The following is a 21,465-nucleotide window of genomic DNA, read 5'->3' as shown; positions in this document are numbered from 1 at the left end:
TGTTACTGAACCATGAATCTGCCCACTTCCAATGACTTGTGTACGTACCTTCCCATCTGTGTACCTGCCCAAACTTCCCTTAAACGTTTAAAGTGTCCACCACTTCTGCTAGCAGCTCGTTCCACCCTCTGAGTGAAGAAGTTTCCCCTTGTGTTCCCGAAACATTGTATCTTTCACCCTTAACCTCTAGTTGTAGTCCCACCCAACCTCGGTGGAAAAAGCCTGCTTGCATTTACCCTATCTATACCCCTCGTAATTTTGTATTCCTCTATCAAATCTCCCCTCAATCTCCTACATTCTAAGGAATGAAGTCCGAACCTATTCAATCTTTCCCTATAACTCGGTTCGAATTCCGGCAACATCCCTGTAAATTTTCTCTGCACTCTTTCAATCTTATTTACATCTCTCCAGAAGGTAGGTGACCAAAACTGAACACAGCACTCCAAGTAACGTCTCACCAATGTCTTATACAACTACTACATAACATCCCGTCTCCTGTACTCAACACTTTGATTCATGAAGGCCAATGTGCCAAAAGCTTTCTTTATGACCCTGTCCACCTGTGATGCCACTTTCAATGAATTATGGACCTGTGTTCCCAGACCCCTTTGTTCTACTGCACTCCTCAGTGCCCGACCATTCACTGTGTGAGACCGACCCTCCTGAAGTGCAATACCTCACAAGTGTCTGCATTGAATTCTTTCTGCTGTTCTTCTGCCCGTTTTTCCAGCTGGTCCAGATCACTCTGCAAGCTTTGGTCTTTTCGCTCTCCACCACAGCCCCGCTCTGTCATATTTGCCTCCATCATCACCCTGACAGCTCATTCCGGAAATCCACCACTCTACCGCCTAACCAAAAATAGCCTCGTCCACACATCTCCTTTGAGTTTAACCCGTCAGCTTAAAAGCTTGCCCTGTGAGACGAGGCATTTCCATATCAGCTGTCTACTCTACCTGTGCCTCTCACCATCTGTTTCAGATCTCCCCTCCTGTTTGAACAGAAAACGCAGGGACACTGGGTCAGGCAGCATCTGCGGGAGGGGGTGGGCTGGTGAGGAGGCGGTGTTAACGGTGCAGCTCGGTGAACTGGGAAAGGGAGGGTGGAATGGGCTTGTTTAAGGTGGCAGAAGGGAGAACAGAGGGAATGTCTTTGAAAGGGGGTGACCATGCTGTCCAGGTGACAAAGCCGTGTTAGACATAGAGTGGGGACGGGCTGGAATCTCGGACGGTGTGCTGGATGCAGTGACTTGCTTCCGAAAAGCACCTAGGGGAGTGTGTGAATTGCCGAGGAAGAGAAGCATGTAAGGTGAGGTTGGACAAACTTGGGGGAGGCCCCCCATAAAGTTCAAAGTAAATTTATTATCGAAGTATGCACTTTTCACCATATACAACCCTGAGATTCGCTTTCTACTTTATTGTCACCAAACAATTGATGCTAGAGCGTACAATCATCACAGTGATACTTGTTTCTCCGCTTTGTGCTCCCTGAAGTACAAATCAAAGTAAATATAATAAAAATTTAAATTCTAAATCATAATTAGAAAATAGAAAAGGGAAAGTAAGGTAGTGCAAGATAGGTCTGGATATTTGGAAGGTACGGCCCAGATCCGGGTCAGGATCCGTTTAGCAGTCTTATCACAGTTGGAAAGAAGCTGTTCCCAAATCTGGCCGTACGAATCTTCATGCTCCTGAACCTTCTCCCGGAGGGAAGAGGGACAAAAAGTGTGTTGGCTGGGTGGGTTGTGTCCTTGATTATCCTGGCAGCTCTGCTCCGACAGCGTGCGGTGTAAAGTGAGTCCAAGGATGGAAGATTGGTTTCTGTGATGTGCTGGGCTATGTTCACGATCTTCTGCAGCTTCTTCCGGTCTTGGACAGGACAACTTCCATACCAGGTTGTGATGCACCCTAGGAGAATGCTTTCTAGGGTGCACCTATAAAAATTAGTGAGGGTTTTAGGGGACAGGCCAAATTTCTTCAGCTTTCTCAGGAAGTGAAGGCGCTGGTGGGCCTTCTTGGCTGTGGACTCTGCTTGGTTAGACCAAGTCAGGTCATTTGTGATATTCGCCCTGAGGAACTTGAAGCTTTTGACCTGTTCCACCTGCGTACCACCGATGTAGATGGAGAAGAATACGTTCTTGCGAGCATTCACAGTAGAACAAAGAAATACAACAGAATCAATGGAAAAACTACACACAGAGATGGACTAACACCAAAACCAACCCAAATTTGTCCAGTTGCTCCATATAGCCTTGCCTTGCTTGGCGATTCACAGACTGGTCTGGAGCATGAGTTCCCAACCTGGAGTCCGTGGAATGAAAAATGTTGAACCTCTATTCCACTGGTCTAGATGCTTACATATTGTCAGTCAGCCTCAGGCAGCATGTTCCAAATCCCAGCCCCCCTCCCCCAAGTGCGACAAGGCTCAACAGCCGTGGTCTCCCCCTCAAAGCATTCCCTCTGCCACCTGAAACAAACCCATGCTCCTTGCCACCCCTTCCCCAGTTCACCGACCTGCAGCATTAACACTGCTTCTCTCTCCGCAGATGCTGCCCGACCCGCTGGGTGTCAGGGTAGGCGTGTGTGAAATTCTGAGTCACTAAGCTGGTAGAGAGAGGAGATTGGAAACTGAGGCACAATTCCATTAGGATTGTCCTGATGGTCATCATTATGTGCTGAGTTGTATGATGTGGGTGATCATGGTCTTTCCAGATGTCCTTGACAGATATTTCTGCAGAAGTGGTTTGCCATTGTCTTCTTCTGGGCAGTGTCTTTACAAGACGGGTGACCCCAGCCATTATCAATACTCTTCAGAGATTGTCTGCCTGGTGTCAGTGGTCACATAACCAGACAGACATACTTTATTGATCCCGAGGGAAATTGGGTTTCATTACAGTCGCACTAACCAAGATTAGTATAGAAATATAGCAATATAAAACCATAAATAATTAAATAATAATAAGTAAATTATGCCAGACTTGTGATCTGCACCGGCTGCTCGTACGACCGTCCACCACCTGCTGCCACGGCTTCACCTCACCCTGATCGGGGGCTAAGCAGGAGCTGCACCTTGCCCGAGGGTGACCTGCAGGCCAGCGGAGGGAAGGAGCACCTCATACCTCCTTTGGGTGAGACATAACTGCAGAGACTAGCCTTGCTGTAGGGATCGAGTAAGCAGGTAGCAGTGCTCATCGGCTGTAGCCATGGCAACCACTTGGGCCAGAGGTCAAAGTCTCCCCAGGCTTATCTTCACGTTACCTGGGGTCCGGTGACAGTCTTGGACTGTTCTGTCACAAATTCATCTCCGTCATGTGCAGGTTATCGAAAGTATGCGACTGAGACTGGGAGAGTGTCGTTAGTCTGGAAGGTTCAAAATTCAGAATAAATTTGTTAACAGAGTATGAATTTGTCAGCATACACCACCCTGAGATTTGTTTAGTTGCAGACATTCACAGGAGAAACGAACTGAAATAGAATTTAAAAAATAACAAAAAGCCGGACAAATAACCAAAACAATACAAACGAAAATAATACTGAGAGTCTGCAGGGTGTAGAATCAGCTCATTGTAGTGAGGTTATCCTCACTGGTTCAGGAGCCTGATGGTTGAGGGGTAATAACTGTTCCTGAACCTGGTGGTGTGGGACCTGAGGCTCCTGTACCTCCTTCCCGATGGAATCAGTTCAGAGTTGAGGTTATCCTCACTGGTTCAGGAGCCTGATGGTTGAGGGTAATAACTGTTCCTGAACCTGGTGGTGTGGGACCTGAGGCTCCTGTACCTCCTTCCCGATGGAATCAGTTCAGAGTTGAGGTTATCCTCACTGGTTCAGGAACCTGATGGTTGAGGGTAATAACTGTTCCTGAACCTGGTGGAGTGGGACCTGAGGCTCCTGTACCTCCTTCCCGATGACAGCAGCGATGATGGATGCTGCTTCCCTGCAGTCGCTCTCCATGATGTCAATGTGCTCAATGGTGGGGAGTCTTCACCCATGATGGACTGGGCTGAGTCCACAACTTTTTGTAGGATTTTTCACTCTGCATCTAGAGAAATTTGGAAAGGATGCAGAGACAACTCGAGCTGGGACTGGAGGGTTCATGTTGTAAGGAGATTCTGGATGCGGTGGGACTGGAGTGTAGAGGCTGAGGTGTGAGGGTTATAAAGTCATGAGGAGATAAGGTCAATGTTGGGGAGAGGAGATGAATCTGAAACTAGAAGGTATAGGTTTAAACGATGTTAGGGAATTGAATCTGATTCCTCCTTGATGCATGCTAAAATGTGTAACAGAAAAAAGAAGTTTGGGCGTTAGCTTGGAATGTGGTAATGGCCTGATTTCCCCCTCACTGGCTGATATTTTGTCTCGATTCTGAACGCACATTGTTAAGGCTAGATACTGATGAAGGATGTTTTCCACCTTATACACCTGTTTCTAAACTACGTGTGTCTAGAACAAGAGATAAAATGGAAGTCTTGAAGGGTATAAAAGAAGGGACAGTCTCTTTCTGCACGGTGGGATCTTCTCAACTCCAGTGAGTACAGTCCCAGTGCCATTAAAACACTCTTCAATGTTAGCCCTTTCATCCTCGTGGACCTCCTGGACGTGGCAGTCATTCCTGTAAATCAGAGTGATAGATGCAGAGATGAAGCGTGCTTGCCCAATGCTCTGTGCTTTAAACTGTGCCGGACAGAACGTGTTGGCTATTTCTCCACAGCAAGAGGAACTGAACGCTGACCCCACCCCCGACACAAGCAGCAGGCCTGCAGAGCGGAGGTCTGCAGTGGTGTCTTCTCAGCTGGTGCAGATCGGCAGCTGTACGGGCTGCGTGGAGATGACCATTAAACTCAAGCAGAATGATGCTCTCCCTGGACCGAAGGTAACTGACAGACTGTACCGGCAGAGTGCTTTTTTTAATTTAGGAATAGAGTTCATTTTGAATTATTGTAAAAATCTGGCTGTGGTGAAAGAAATGAATGTGGTGGGTAGGTTAATGCAGCCGTCTGTGCTGAAGGCATCATCGATCGTCTGTGACTCCACGGGCAGAGTTCACTGTGCTCTTCTTCTGGCTCGCTGGCAGTCCCGGTTCCCCCCCACCTTTCCCACTCATGGGGTCCTGATTCCTGTGTCCAGCACTACCAGTGTCCCATGAGAACTGGGTGAAAGGGACTGCAGATGTGATCTTACAAAACTGAGGCATACCGTAGGGAATTCTACACCTCCATGAACCAACTCCATTCCTTTGGCTTTCCTTTTTACTTGCTGCGTCTGCACGCAGGCCTTTGGTGTACTGTCTGTAAATTTTCTGCACAGCGTCTTTCTCTCATTCTGCTGTGTATGTGCTGTTGGGAGTCTGTTCAACTGGATCTTCTGCAGTTACTGGAAGTCACACAAAGGACTGCACACAGCAAACTCAGCCTCTTCCCACCATCTTATTCTGGCATCTGCTCTTTTTCTTTCTGGTCCCGATGAAGGGTCTCGGCCCAAAACGCCAACTGGCTGTTCCTCTCTGCAGATGCTGCCTGACCTGCTGAGCTCCTCCAGTGTCTTGTGTGTATTACTTCCACCCTGCCAGATAAGTGACGATCCACAAGGTCGCTAAGTCTGTAATCCTCACCCCCAGGGTCTCCCAGAACTCTGCCTAGACCTGGATTGCCCCAAACCCTGAGTGACTAGTGACTCAAAACCCCTCCAAGCCCCGGGTTGCCCCAGAAGGTGAATTGCCTTTGATCCAGTGTCTCCGAACCCCCCCAAGCCCTGGGTTGCCCCAGGAGGTGAATTGCCTTTGATCCAGTGTCTCCGAACCCCCCCAAGCCCTGGGTTGCCCCAGGAGGTGAATTGCCTTCGATCCAGTGTCTCCGAACCCCCCCCAAGCCCCGGGTTGCCCCAGGAGATGAATTGCCTTCGATCCAGTGTCTCCGAACCCCCCCAAGCCCTGGGTTGCCCCAGGAGATGAATTGCCTTCGATCCAGTGTCTCCGAACCCCCCCCAAGCCCCGGGTTGCCCCAGGAGGTAAATTGCCTTTGATCCAGTGTCTCCGAACCTCCCCCAAGCCCCAGGTTGCCCCAGGAGATGAATTGCCTTCGATCCAGTGTCTCCGAACCCCCCCCAAGCCCCGGGGTTGCCCCAGGAGGTAAATTGCCTTCGATCCAGTGACTCCGAACCCCCCCAAGCCCTGGGTTGCCCCAGAAGGTAAATTGCCTTTGATCCAGTGTCTCCGAACCCCCCCAAGCCCTGGGGTTGCCCCAGGAGGTGAATTGCCTTTGATCCAGTGTCTCCGAATCCCCCCAAGCCCCGGGTTGCCCCAGGAGGTGAATTGCCTTTGATCCAGTGTCTCCGAACCCCCCCAAGCCCGGGGTTGCCCCAGGAGGTGAATTGCCTTTGATCCAGTGTCTCCGAATCCCCCCAATCCCCGGGTTGCCCCAGGAGATGAATTGCCTTCGATCCAGTGTCTCCGAACCCCCCCAGGCCCTGGGTTGCCCCAGGAGGTGAATTGCCTTTGATCGAAGACAGCCCAAAAGCTCAGCTGGGAGATCCCAACGCCATTCATTCTTCCTGTCCAGTGCACCAGCTGTGTTGATTTGGGAAGAGTGACAGCATTGGGACGCCTGCCATCCCGCCATTCCCTTTCCTCTCCTACTTCCGAGCTTGAAAGGCGTGATCACTCCCAAATCCCTTTGCACCCCGGATTAGAAAATAGTCTGAGATTTAATTCCTTCTACCAAAGTGCGCAATCTCTGTGTGTTGCTCGCATTCACCTGCTTGTTCTTCATTGACTAGTGTTGACTGCTGTCACTTCTCCTTCCAGTTGGAACTGGACGGGAAGATGGGCGCCCTGCACCTGTTCCTGAGTCCTCACCAGCTCTCCAACCTGACAGATCTTCTCGGCACACTGAGCCTTTCAGGTGAGTTTCACAGGAATATCAATTCTCTTGTGTAACCAAGAGCCGTCTCTGAAACTGTCACAGAGTCTGACTGTTCGAAACAGGCCCTTCGGCCCACATAGTCTGACCTCGCCCATTCACACCAATCCTGTTCTCCCCACGTTCCCATTGACTCTGCAGATTGTGCCGCCCACCCACACTCCACAGACAATTGACTGACTGTCCCCACTCATCATCGATCTGAGCACCAGGGTAGAGAGACATAGATGAAGAGTGAAGTTCCCTCTGCACCATCCCATCACACACTCCCGGGGTCAGACACAGAGTGACCCTCCCTCCACATCGTCCCATCACACACTCCCAGGGTCAGACACAAAGTGACCCTCCCTCCACACCGTCCCATCACACACTCCCGGGATCAGACACAAATTGACCCTCCCTCCACACCGTCCCATCACACACTCCCTGGGTCAGGCACAGAGTGAATCTCCCTCCACACCGTCCCATCACACAGTCCCGAGGTCAGACACAGAGTGAATCTCCCTCCACACCATCCCATCACACACTCCCTGGGTCAGACACAGAGTGACCCTCCCTCCACACCGTCCCATCATACACTCCCGGAGTCAGACACAGAGTGAATCTCCCTCCACACCGTCCCATCAAACACTCCCTGAGTCAGACACAGAATGACCCTCCCTCCACACTATCCCATCACACACTCCCGGGGTCAGACACAGAGTGACCCTCCCTCCACACCATCCCATCACACACTCCCGGGGTCAGACACAGAATGACCCTCCCTCCACACCGTCCCATCACACACTCCCGGGGTCAGACACAGAGTGAATCTCCCTCCACATCGTCCACTCACACACTCCCGAGGTCAGACACAGAGTGAATCTCCCTCCACACCGTCCCATCACACACTCCCGGGATCAGACACAGAGTGACTCTCCCTCCACACCGTCCCATCACACACTCCCGGGATCAGACACAAATTGACCCTCCCTCTACACCGTCCCATCACACACTCCCGGGATCAGACACAAATTGACCCTCCCTCCACACCATCCCATCACACACTCCCGGGGTCAGACACAGAGTGACCCTCCCTCCACACCATCCCATCACACACTCCCGGGGTCAGACACAGAATGACCCTCCCTCCACACCGTCCCATCACACACTCCCGGGGTCAGACACAGAGTGACCCTACCTCCACACCGTCCCATCACACACTCCCGGGGTCAGACACAGAATGACCCTCCCTCCACACCGTCCCATCACACACTCCCGGGGTCAGACACAGATTGACCCTCCCTCCACACCGTCCCATCACACACTCCCTGGGTCAGGCACAGAGTGAATCTCCCTCCACACCGTCCCATCACACACTCCCGGGGTCAGACACAGAGTGAATCTCCCTCCACACCGTCCCATCACACACTCCCTGGGTCAGGCACAGAGTGACCCTTCCTCCACACCGTCCCATCACACACTCCCTGGGTCAGACACAGAGTGACCCTCCCTCCACACCATCCCATCACACACTCCCGGGGTCAGACACAGAATGACCCTCCCTCCACACCGTCCCATCACACACTCCCGGGGTCAGACACAGAGTGACGCTCCCTCCACACCGTCCTATCATACACTCCCGGGGTCAGACACAGAGTGAATCTCCCTCCACACCGTCCCATCACACACTCCCGGGGTCAGACACAGAGTGACTCTCGCTCCACACCGTCCTATCACACACTCCCGGGGTCAGACACAGAGTGAATCTCCCTCCACACGGTCCCATCACACATTCCCTGGGTCGGACACAGAGTGACCCTCCCTCCACACTGTCCCATCTCGCACTCCCTGGGTCAGACACAGAGTGACCTTTCCTCCACACCGTCCCATCACCCACTCCCGGGGTCAGACACAGAGTGACCCTACCTCCACACCGTCCCATCACACACTCCCGGGGTCAGACACAGAGTGACTCTCCCTCCACACCGTCCCATCACACACACCCTGGGTCAGACACAGAGTGACCCTCCCTCCACACTGTCCCATCACACACTCCTGGCGTCAGACACAGAGTGAAGCTCTCTCCACACCGTCCCAACACACACTCCCGGGGTCAGACACAGAGTGATCCTCCCTCCACACCGTCCCATCACTCACTCCCTGGGTCAGACACAGAATGACCCTCCCTCCACACCGTCCCATCACACACTCCCTGGGTCAGGCACAGAGTGACCCTCCCTCCACATCGTCCCATCACACACTCCCGGGGTCAGACACAGAGTGAATCTCCCTCCACAACATCCCATCACACACTCCCCGGGTCAGACACAAAGTGACCCTCCCTCCACACCGTCCCATCACACACGCCCGGGATCAGACACAAATTGACCCTCCCTCCACACCGTCCCATCACACACTCCCGGGATCAGACACAAATTGACCCTCCCTCCACACCGTCCCATCACACACTCCCGGGATCAGACACAAATTGACCCTCCCTCCACACCGTCCCATCACACACTCCCTGGGTCAGGCACAGAGTGAATCTCCCTCCACACCGTCCCATCACACACTCCCGGGGTCAGACACAGAGTGAATCTCCCTCCACACCGTCCCATCACACACTCCCTGGGTCAGGCACAGAGTGACCCTTCCTCCACACCGTCCCATCACACACTCACTGGGTCAGACACAGAGTGACCCTCCCTCCACACCATCCCATCACACACTCCCGGGGTCAGACACAGAATGACCCTCCCTCCACACCGTCCCATCACACACTCCCGGGGTCAGACACAGATTGACCCTCCCTCCACACCGTCCCATCACACACTCCCTGGGTCAGGCACAGAGTGAATCTCCCTCCACACCGTCCCATCACACACTCCCGGGGTCAGACACAGAGTGAATCTCCCTCCACACCGTCCCATCACACACTCCCTGGGTCAGGCACAGAGTGACCCTTCCTCCACACCGTCCCATCACACACTCCCTGGGTCAGACACAGAGTGACCCTCCCTCCACACCATCCCATCACACACTCCTGGGGTCAGACACAGAATGACCCTCCCTCCACACCGTCCCATCACACACTCCCGGGGTCAGACACAGAGTGACGCTCCCTCCACACCGTCCCATCACACAGTCCCGAGGTCAGACACAGAGTGAATCTCCCTCCACACCGTCCCATCACACACTCCCTGGGTCAGGCACAGAGTGACCCTCCCTCCACACCATCCCATCACACACTCCCTGAGTCAGACACAGAATGACCCTCCCTCCACACCATCCCATCACACACTCCCGGGGTCAGACACAGAATGACCCTCCCTCCACACCGTCCCATCACACACTCCCGGGGTCAGACACAGAGTGAATCTCCCCCCACACCGTCCCATCACACAATCCCGGGGTCAGACACAGAGTGAATCTCCCTCCACACCGTCCCATCACACACTCCCGGGGTCAGACACAGAGTGAATCTCCCTCCACACCGTCCCATCACACACTCCCTGGGTCAGGCACAGAGTGACCCTTCCTCCACACCGTCCCATCACACACTCCCTGGGTCAGACACAGAGTGACCCTCCCTCCACACCATCCCATCACACACTCCTGGGGTCAGACACAGAATGACCCTCCCTCCACACCGTCCCATCACACACTCCCGGGGTCAGACACAGAGTGACGCTCCCTCCACACCGTCCCATCACACAGTCCCGAGGTCAGACACAGAGTGAATCTCCCTCCACACCGTCCCATCACACACTCCCTGGGTCAGGCACAGAGTGACCCTCCCTCCACACCATCCCATCACACACTCCCTGAGTCAGACACAGAATGACCCTCCCTCCACACCATCCCATCACACACTCCCGGGGTCAGACACAGAATGACCCTCCCTCCACACCGTCCCATCACACACTCCCGGGGTCAGACACAGAGTGAATCTCCCCCCACACCGTCCCATCACACAATCCCGGGGTCAGACACAGAGTGAATCTCCCTCCACACCGTCCCATCACACACTCCCGGGGTCAGACACAGAATGACCCTCCCTCCACACTGTCCCATCACACACTCCCGGGGTCAGACACAGAGTGATCCTCCCACCACACCGTCCCATCACACAATCCCGGGGTCAGACACAGAGTGAATCTCCCTCCACACTGTCCCATCACTCACTCCCTGGGTCAGACACAGAGTGACTCTCGCTCCACACCGTCCTATCACACACTCCCGGGGTCAGACACAGAGTGAATCTCCCTCCACACCGTCCCATCACACACTCCCTGGGTCAGGCACAGAGTGACCCTTCCTCCACACCGTCCCATCACACACTCCCTGGGCCAGACACAGAGTGACCCTCCCTCCACACCATCCCATCACACACTCCCGGGGTCAGACACAGAATGACCCTCCCTCCACACAGTCCCATCACACACTCCCGGGGTCAGACACAGAGTGACCCTACCTCCACACCGTCCCATCACACACTCCCGGGGTCAGACACAGAGTGAATCTCCCTCCACACCATCCCATCACACACTCCCGGGGTCTGACACAGAGTGAATCTCCCTCCACACGGTCCCATCACACATTCCCTGGGTCGGACACAGAGTGACCCTCCCTCCACACTCTCCCATCACCCATCACACACTCCCGGGGTCAGACACAGAATGACCCTCCCTCCACACCGTCCCATCACACACTCCCGGGATCAGACACAAATTGACCCTCCCTCCACACCATCCCATAACACACTCCCTGGGTCAGGCACAGAGTGACCCTTCCTCCACACCGTCCCATCACACACTCCCTGGGTCAGACACAGAGTGACCCTCCCTCCACACCATCCCATCACACACTCCCGGGGTCAGACACAGAGTGACCCTACCTCCACACTGTCCCATCACACACTCCCGGGGTCAGACACAGAGTGACCCTCCCTCCACACCATCCCATCATACACTTCCTGGGTGAGGTACAGAGTGAATCTCCCACCACACTGTATATGATGAGATACTCCAGAGGGAGCTGCACTCTGTATCTGACCCCGGGAGTGTGTGACGGGACAGTGTAGAAGGAGCTTCACCCTGTGTCTGATCCCAGGAGTGTGTGACGGGACAGTGTAGAAGGAGCTTCACCCTGTGTCTGATCCCAGGAGTGTGTGACGGGACAGTGTAGGAAGCTCTCTTCTTGAAAGCGCTGTAGGGCTCTTAAAATGAAAATTTCACACATTTTAGTTATTTCTTCCCCAATGCAGTTAACCTGTTCCACCAGTCCCTCCCCCCTCCCCATCTGTTAGATCAGCCACTTTTTATAGAGTTGTTTACGTTGTAGATACGTGCAGATATTTATGTATTTATGCACATTTCATTCCATACCTGTACTTCTGCCTTCATTTTTAAATAATTCTTTATCCTTTGTAATTGTTAAATGTTGACATTTTTTGTCACATGTTGCAACCTGACCAAGACACCACACAAATTCCTCATAACGGTGTGAATCTCCCTCCACACCGTGTGTGTGTGTGTGCCTGTGTGTGTGTGTGTGAGTCTGTGTGTGAGTGTGAGTCTGTGTGTGAGTGTGAGTCTGTGTGTGTGTGTGAGTCTGTGTGTGTGTGAGTCTGTGTGTGTGAGTGTGTGTGAGTCTGTGTGTGTGTGTCTCTGTGTGTGTGTGTCTCTGTGTGTGTGTGTCTCTGTGTGTGTGTGTCTCTGTGTGTGTGTGTCTCTGTGTGTGTGAGTCTGTGTGTGTGTGTGAGTCTGTGTGTGTGAGTCTGTGTGTGAGAGTCTGTGTGTCTGTGTGTGTGTGTCTGTGTGTGTGAGTCTGTGTGTGTGTCAGTCTGTGTGTGTGTCAGTCTGTGTGTGTGTCAGTCTGTGTGTGTGTCAGTCTGTGTGTGTGTGAGTCTGTGTGTGTGTGAGTCTGTGTGTGTGTGAGTCTGTGTGTGTGTGTGTCTGTGTGTGTGTGTCTGTGTGTGTGTGTCAGTGTGTGTGTGTGAGTCTGTGTGTGTCTGTGTGCGTGTGTGAGTGAGTGTGTGTGAGAGTGAGAGAGAGAGAGGGAGATGCTTGATACTTGCTAATTTGATAGACCTCAATTAGGTCTCCCTTCAACTTCCACTGCTCCAATGAAAATAACCCATTTGTCCAGACTTTATTGATGCCAAAGGAAATTGCACTGTCACAGTAGATTACAAGTGCACGGATATACAAATATTAGAAGAGAAGTATGAAAGAATTTTTTAAAAAGTCACCTTAAAAATAAGATGTACAAGATTTCCAAAACAAAGGTTAGAAGCTGTACAAGATTTCCAAGTTCACACTAATAAGATGGTAGTGCAATATTGCACACATTCACACTGTCCAGATAAGAAGTGAGAGGAATAAGAAGTATTGCACAGGGTTTCCGTGATAGCAAGGTGTGGTAAACAGAGCTTAAACAGTCTGACGGGAGGGGGTCATCACGTCCCCGGCTGCAGGCCGACTCACTACAGAGCCTAGCGGCCGAGGGTAAGAATGACCGCAGTTGTCTCTGTCTATTACTAAGAGAGCTCCTCTGTTCAGCCAAGGAGCCATGCAGAGGGTGAGAAACATTGTCCAGAATTGCCAGGATTTTCCGCAGGGCCCTTTGTTCTACCACGGTCTCCAGTGTGTCCAGTTAGACTCCTATAACAGAGCCAGACTCTCTGATCAGTTTATTGAGCCTGTTGGCATCACCCATGTTGATGCCATTGCCCCAGCACACCTCCGCATTGAGGATTGTACTGGTGACAACAGACTGGTACAACGTGTTCAGGGGAGGCCTGTATACTCCTAAGGATCTCAGTCTCCTCAGGAAGCAGAGGTGACTCTGGCCCTTCCTGTACACAGCCTCTGTGTTGGTGCTCCACTCACCCCCAGGGAGGGGTGAGTCCTCACCACATCACATCCCTGTGTTGGTGCTCCACTCGACTCTGTCACCCAGGGAGGGGTGGGTCCTCACCACATCACATCCCTGTGTTGGTGCTCCACTCACCCCCAGGGAGGGGTGAGTCCTCACCACATCACATCACATCCCTGTGTTGGTGCTCCACTCACCCCCAGGGAGGGGTGAGTCCTCACCACATCACATCCCTGTGTTGGTGCTCCACTCACCCCCAGGGAGGGGTGAGTCCTCACCACATCACATCCCTGTGTTGGTGCTCCACTCACCCCCAGGGAGGGGTGAGTCCTCACCACATCACATCCCTGTGTTGGTGCTCCACTCACCCCCAGGGAGGGGTGGGTCCTCACCATCAGTGGTAACAGGGAGCAGTGCAGGCTTTGTCTTCCTAAAGTCCATCACCGACTCCTTTGTTCCACTGGTATTGAGCTGCAGATGATTCAGCTCACACAGTTCAGGGAAGTCCTCTGCCAGGGACCCGTGCTCATCCTCCTGCCTTCCCTCAATTTCTGCAGATGACATGACTCAGTGTTGTATCTAGTACAGGGTCAGCAGGAAGGGCCGCAGTGCTGCTTCTAGCCATGTCTGACACACAGCTCTGAGGCTGCACAAACTCTGGTCTGCCAGTTAGGTGGTCCATTATCCAGGATAGAATGGAAGTGCCAACCTTCGGAGGCTCTCCAGCCAGGCTGATTGAAGCCAGTGATGTCCTCCGCCCACCTCCCATGGGTTACTCTACCCAAGCTTGTTCTCCAGCACACTCCTGGGTTCCTCTTCAGCCACCTTGGTCTTCTCCTTTAGTTCCCTCTGCACATGTTTAATGTCTCGTTCTAGCTCATACCCTCATCCTGGTGAACCTGCCCTGCACCTCCTTCCTGAACAAAGCTGCGCACACTGCTCTCCACGTTTTATACAGCTGCAGTGTGACTGACGGCTTTTCTGCTCCAGGATCTGCACAGTGAGGGCAAGCTCACCGTATGGCTTATTCACCATCCCAGCCACCTGTGGAGCCGCTTCCAGGGAGCTGTGGGCTTGTTCCCCAAGGTCCTGCCATTTCCCAAAGTGCAACACCTCTCACTGGTCTGCTTGAAACTCTTTGTCAGCCCATATCTCCAACGGGTCTACGTCTTGCTGTATCCTTTCACAGCCTTCCTCACTATCCACAACTCTCCTGTACTATGCTGACTAATTTCATTCGTATGCCGTGGATTCTGGTTAATTGGGGACCAGTACTGCTGTAAGCTTTGATATCCTTCCTCGCTGTCCACTAATCAGAATCAGGTTGATTATCACTGGCATGTGTCGTGAAATTTGTTAACTTTAGCAGTCCTGATGAAGGGTCTCGGCCAGAAACGTTGACCGTTTACTCTTTTCCATAGACGCTACCTGGCCTGCTGAGTTTTGTGTGTGTTACTACCACTCTCTTGCTTCTTCCACGAAGCCAGTGTCTAACCCAATTTATAACCTCACCTTGAATGCCAAGGGATCGAACCTTCTTGACCAGCCTCTTTGTAAAGGCCTTGCTGAAGACTATGTAGACAACATCCAATACCTTGCCTTCATTGACTTTCCTGGTAACTTCCTTGAAAAAGTTTGATCAGACACAAGGTCATGTTGACTGCCCCTAACCAGCCCCTGTCTACCCAAAGTGGAATCCAGTTGTGGCCCAATTAAGCAGCTGCATCAACTAACTGAATTTTCATGGAATTAATTTCAAAAAGATGAAATATCTGTGACATGACTTCCCAGCTTTTGTACTCTACACCCTGACCAACTTGTTCTTGGGCCCTCAGCTCCCGGTGGGGCACAGACCACTGACGACCGTCCATCTCCATCGCTCACAGTCGATAGTCTGGTTGGAGTTCATCAATGTTTCTGTAATCCATTGTATCCCCTGTAGAGCTTCACCACAGCCCCTACCTGTATCCAACTCTCACGACGGGTTGGACCTTGACCACATTTGCCAAGTTCTAGGGCATTGTTATATCCTCCCTGGATTCCGGTCAAATTTGCAGTGGAGTTAATGAGCCGTCGAGAGTAAATAGCAAAAGCCCATGGAAAGGTAAGGAGGTTGACTATCATTCAACGATACATGAATGCCCATGAATACAGCCAAAAGAAACTCTGGGGCCAAGGTGCAAAACACAGTCACACGCAGCCCAGGGTACATATGAGATAAAGTGCAGTCACACATGAATGTTGCAGCAGTCTGCGATCGAATACAATACAGCTTGTCTTCTGCTGAGTGAACACTGGGGGGCAGCATTGTCCCCACCAGCAATGTCCTCCGATCCTAGACTCCCCCACTATAGGAAACATCCTCTCCACATCCACTCTGTCTGTGTCCTCTGGTCCTAGACTCCCCCACTATAGGAACCATCCTCTCCACATCCACTCTGTCTGTGTCCTCTGGTCCTAGACTCCCCCACTATAGGAAACATCCTCTCCACATCCACTCTATCTGTGTCCTCTGGTCCTAGACTCTCCCACTATAGGAAACATCCTCTCCACATCCACTCTGTCTGTGTCCTCTGGTCCTAGACTCCCCCACTATAGGAAACATCCTCTCCACATCCACTCTATCTGTGTCCTCTGGTCCTAGACTCTCCCACTATAGGAAACATCCTCTCCACATCCACTCTGTCTGTGTCCTCTGGTCCTAGACTCCCCCACTATAGGAAACATCCTCTCCACATCCATTCTATCTGTGTCCTCCGATCCTAAACTCTCCGACTATAGGAAACATCCTCTCCACATCCACTCTATCTGTGTCCTCTGGTCCTAGACTCCCCCACTATAGGAAACATCCTCTGTATCTGTGCCCTCTGCTCCTAGACTGGGCTGAATTATCTATTCCTGTGGCGGATAACTCCAGGCTCAATACCTTATTGTCAGAACTCATTCAGTACAGTCAGGAGAGTGAACCCTGTCACCTCTCTTGGTCGGGATCTCTGCGATTAGAGAACTGCACGTATGTACATAGCTGGGGTGTGTAAGACTTGCACAGAAATTACTACCGCTGCAAGAAAAAGAACAAGAAATTTCACAGCATATGTGAGTGATGACAAACCTGATTCTGATCTGGGTCTCTATTGTGGACTGAGAGTGGGAAGGGGGCAGGGAGAGAGGAATCATGGTTGGGAAAAGGGGAAGGAAGAGGGGAGGGAGCGGGAAGCACCAGAGAGACATTCTGTAATGATCAATAAACCGATTGTTTGGAATCAAATGACCTTTGATTCTGGATGTGTCTGTAAACACCCCTGACACTCCTTCTCTGCCCCCTGTCCCACTCCCCTCCCACGGCGCTCCACCCTCACCATTCCCAACATCCTTTGCTTCTGCCAGATTTACAAGTTCACTCTCTCATTGAGTCTGCTCCATCACGTCTGATTTATTTACCCTCTCAACCCCATTCTCATGCCTTCTTCCTGTAACCTTGACTTATGAAGAACCCATCAACCTCCACTTTAAATATACCCAACAACCTGGCCTCGCAGTGGATGGTTGTTGTAACCACTGCGTTTCCTCCATTTTGCCCACCTCCTCCATCCCTTCCCCTGCTGCAGAAGTGAGTGGATTGACGGAAAAGCTGAGCAAGAGTCGGCCACTCGACCCCGAGGATTTCAAATTGATTGAGCAGGACCTCAACAAGCAGCTTCACTCGGGCCAGAGCCTGGCACGTTCCCGGACCGAAGAGTTCGAATTGCTCACGGGCACCGAGAACGGGGGTAAGGCCTGTCCTCGAGCTCGGTTAGCAGGGCTGGGCTTTGGAGGGAGCTCTCTTCCCAGGCATGAGCACCATAATGTTCCAAATCCTTTCCTGAAACATTGTCATATTCTGAAGGGAGGGTGGAGAAACTCGGTGGCAGAGGCACTCTAGGCTAGGATTGGGGTTCCTTAGCAAGGATATTGGGTGGGCCAGTCAGGCACTAACTTTCACAGCCAGTAAACCGCTGGGGGCATGAGAGATTCAGCAGATTTGGGAAATCCGGAGTTTCCTTAGCAAGGATATTGGGTGGGCCAGTCAGGCACTAACATTCACAGCCAGTAAACTGCTGGGGGCAGGAGAATTTCAGCAGATTTGGGAAATCCAGAGTTTCCTTAGCAAGGATATTGGGTGGGCCAGTCAGGCACTAACATTCACAGCCAGTAAACTGCTGGGGGCAGGAGAGATTTTGCGGATTTGGGAAATCCAGAGCAACACACACAAAATGGTGGAGGAGTTTAGCAGGTCAGAAAACATTGATGAAAATAAATAAACAGGTGACGTTTCGGGCTGTGACCCTTCTTCAGGACTGGAAAGGAAGGGGGCAGAAGCCAGAGGGAGTTGTTGGGGAGGGGAGGAGTTCAGGTGGCAGGTGTGGCCAGGTAAGAGCTAAGACATAGGAAGGGGAATGAAGTGAAAAAACTGGGAGATGCTTGGTGGAAAAGGTAAAGGGCTCTGACGGTATCTGAAAGGAGGGGAGAGTAGACCATGAGGGAAAGGAGGGAGGAGGTGATAGGTAGGTGAGGGGAAAAGAATGGGTAAGAGGGAGCCAAACTGGAGTCCTTTCCAGCCCTGATGAAGGGTCTCACCCTGTTTGTTCCCGTCCATGGATACTGGCTGAACTGCCGAGTTCCTCCAGTGTTTAATGTCTGCCACTCTGGATTTCCAGCATCTGCAGAATCTCTTGTTGTTGAGGGATTGTAGGTGGTTCAGGTTGAAGCCCTGTGTCAGGACCGAGAGTGAGTGGCTGGTAGAAGGAAGGGAGGTGGAAGTGTTGAGACGAGGGTGAGCAGGTGAGGGATGAAGGATAGAGGTTAAGAGAATATGGAGCATCAGTACATTGAGATTGTAGAACAGAACGTTCAGAGTCCATATTCTGATGCTCGACCAGCTGTTTGTACGTGGCTCCAGATTCCGGTGTCTGCAGCCCCTTGCGTCTCCAAGCCTGCCAGCCAGATGGCTCCTACCGTCCAGTCGCACTTCCCTACCACGAGGGATGACTGCTCAGGAAATAATCTGGTGGTGGAATTCTCTGGCACCGTAGTGAGCCACATTTCCGAACCCTCGCCTTGTCTCTGACTGGCTGACTCATCGGGGAGAGTTTCACTGCTTCAGATGGAAGGGGGCTGCGGTGGTTGTTGGGGTGAGGTGTGTGAGTGAAGCTTTGGTGGTCGCCTCGTGTCCATAACGTCCTGTTCTCTTCGCCAGTGTCTTCAGAGATGTTCTTCTCCATGGCCCCAATGACGAGCAGTGTGGCCTCCGTGCAGACGGTGAGCGAGATGTCAGAAGTGGACCTGGGAGGCTCGATGTACAGTGATTACAGCAGCTCCCCTCTGCAGGCACCCTCGCTGGGCACAGGCGTGAGTAAACTACAGCTTCTTTGTGCGGGGCAAATGGCTCGAATTCTCTACTCTTCTGGGTTTTTGAATGATTGAAGAATTGAGAGCTAAGGGGAATTGGCATGGGAAGAGCAGGGAAACAGCCCTTAAGGCATTTCAAGTTCAACCACCCATTGATACTAATCCCTAATCTATAATTAAATTAATCCCAGTTTATTTTCCTAACATTCCCATCAAATACCCTAGATTCTACCTTTTACTGGAGGAGGGGAGTATCTTTCAGTCAATACAACATTGAACTGCAGTCTCCATTGAGGTGATGGCTTGGCCTTAGTTGCTTCCTAAATTTGTGTGGATGGTCTCAGAGACTGAAAGGGCATATAGAGGTCAGATTAGGGTTGAAGGGTAGGAGTGTGGTGGAGTTGGAGGTCAGATTAGGGTTGGAGGGTAGGGGTGTGGTGGAGTTGGTCAGATTAGGGTTGAAGGGTAGGGGTGTGGTGGAGTTGGAGGTCAGATTAGGGTTGAAGGGTAGGGGTGTGGTGGAGTTGGAGGTCAGATTAGGGTTGAAGGGTAGGGGTGTGGTGGAGTTGGAGGTCAGATTAGGGTTCGAGGGTAGGGGTGTGGTGGAGTTCGAGGTCAGATTAGGGTTGAAGGGTAGGGGTGTGGTGGAGTTGGTCAGATTAGGGTTGAAGGGTAGGGGTGTGGTGGAGTTGGTCAGATTAGGGTTGGAGGGTAGGGGTGTGGTGGAGTTGGAGGTCAGATTAGGGTTGGAGGGTAGGGGTGTGGTGGAGTTGGTCAGATTAGGGTTGGAGGGTAGGGGTGTGGTGGAGTTGGTCAGATTAGGGTTGGAGGGTAGGGGTGTGGTGGAGTTGGTCAGATTAGGGTTGAAGGGTAGGGGTGTGGTGGAGTTGGAGGTCAGATTAGGGTTGGAGGGTAGGGGTGTGGTGGAGTTGGAGGTCAGATTAGGGTTGAAGGGTAGGGGTGTGGTGGAGTTAGTCAGATTAGGGTTGGAGGGTAGGGGTGTGGTGGAGTTGGAGGTCAGATTAGGGTTGGAGGGTAGGGGTGTGGTGGAGTTGGAGGTCAGATTAGGGTTGGAGGGTAGGGGTGTGGTGAAGTTGGTCAGATTAGGGTTGAAGGGTAGGGGTGTGGTGGAGTTGGTCAGATTAGGGTTGGAGGGTAGGGGTGTGGTGGAGTTGGAGGTCAGATTAGGGCTGAAGGGTAGGGGTGTGGTGGAGTTGGAGGTCAGATTAGGGTTGGAGGGTAGGGTTGTGGTGGAGTTGGAGGTCAGATTAGGGTTGGAGGGTAGGGGTGTGGTGGAGTTGGTCAGATTAGGGTTGAAGGGTAGGGGTTTGGTGGAGTTGGAGGTCAGATTAGGGTTGGAGGGTAGGGGTGTGGTGGAGTTGGTCAGATTAGGGTTGGAGGGTAGGGGTGTGGTGGAGTTAGTCAGATTAGGGTTGGAGGGTAGGGTTGTGGTGGAGTTGGAGGTCAGATTAGGGTTGGAGGGTAGGGGTGTGGTGGAGTTGGTCAGATTAGGGTTGAAGGGTAGGGGTTTGGTGGAGTTGGAGGTCAGATTAGGGTTGGAGGGTAGGGGTGTGGTGGAGTTGGTCAGATTAGGGTTGGAGGGTAGGGGTGTGGTGGAGTTGGTCAGATTAGGGTTGGAGGGTAGGGGTGTGGTGGAGTTAGTCAGATTAGGGTTGGAGGGTAGGGGTGTGGTGGAGTTGGAGGTCAGATTAGGGTTGGAGGGTAGGGGTGTGGTGAAGTTGGTCAGATTAGTGTTGAAGGGTAGGGGTGTGGTGGAGTTGGTCAGATTAGGGTTGGAGTGTAGGGGTGTGGTGGAGTTGGAGGTCAGATTAGGGTTGAAGGGTAGGGGTGTGGTGGAGTTGGAGGTCAGATTAGGGTTGAAGGGTAGGGGTGTGGTGAAGTTGGTCAGATTAGGGTTGGAGGGTAGGGGTGTGGTGGAGTTGGTCAGATTAGGGTTGGAGGGTAGGGGTGTGGTGGACTTTGAGGTCAGATTAGGGTTGGAGGGTAGGGGTGTGGTGGAGTTGGAGGTCAGATTAGGGTTGGAGGGTAGGGGTGTGGTGGAGTTGGTCAGATTAGGGTTGGAGGGTAGGAGTGTGGTGGAGTTGGTCAGATTAGGGTTGGAGGGTAGGGGTGTGGTGGAGTTGGTCAGATTAGGGTTGGAGGGTAGGGGTGTGGTGGAGTTGGAGGTCAGATTAGGGTTGGAGGGTAGGGGTGTGGTGGAGTTGGTCAGATTAGGGTTGGAGGGTAGGAGTGTGGTGGAGTTGGTCAGATTAGGGTTGGAGGGTAGGGGTGTGGTGGAGTTGGAG

At 52.5% G+C, this 21,465-nt stretch overlaps 1 protein-coding gene across 1 annotated transcript in view; it reads left to right on the top strand.

Moving 5' to 3' along the window:
- Nucleotides 1-21,465, top strand: part of atg2a (autophagy related 2A) — a 464,956-nt gene that overhangs the window by 77,289 nt on the left and 366,202 nt on the right. The window contains exons 6-9 of the mRNA XM_059954818.1: nt 4,705-4,866; nt 6,796-6,892; nt 17,380-17,541; nt 19,008-19,159. Coding sequence (XP_059810801.1) covers nt 4,705-4,866; nt 6,796-6,892; nt 17,380-17,541; nt 19,008-19,159 — 573 coding nt within the window. The remainder of the gene's footprint in view (nt 1-4,704; nt 4,867-6,795; nt 6,893-17,379; nt 17,542-19,007; nt 19,160-21,465) is intronic.

Source organism: Hypanus sabinus, chromosome 31, assembly GCF_030144855.1.
Source record: "Hypanus sabinus isolate sHypSab1 chromosome 31, sHypSab1.hap1, whole genome shotgun sequence".
Classification (NCBI taxonomy): domain Eukaryota; kingdom Metazoa; phylum Chordata; class Chondrichthyes; order Myliobatiformes; family Dasyatidae; genus Hypanus; species Hypanus sabinus.
This window is presented reverse-complemented; position numbering and strand designations above follow the sequence as displayed.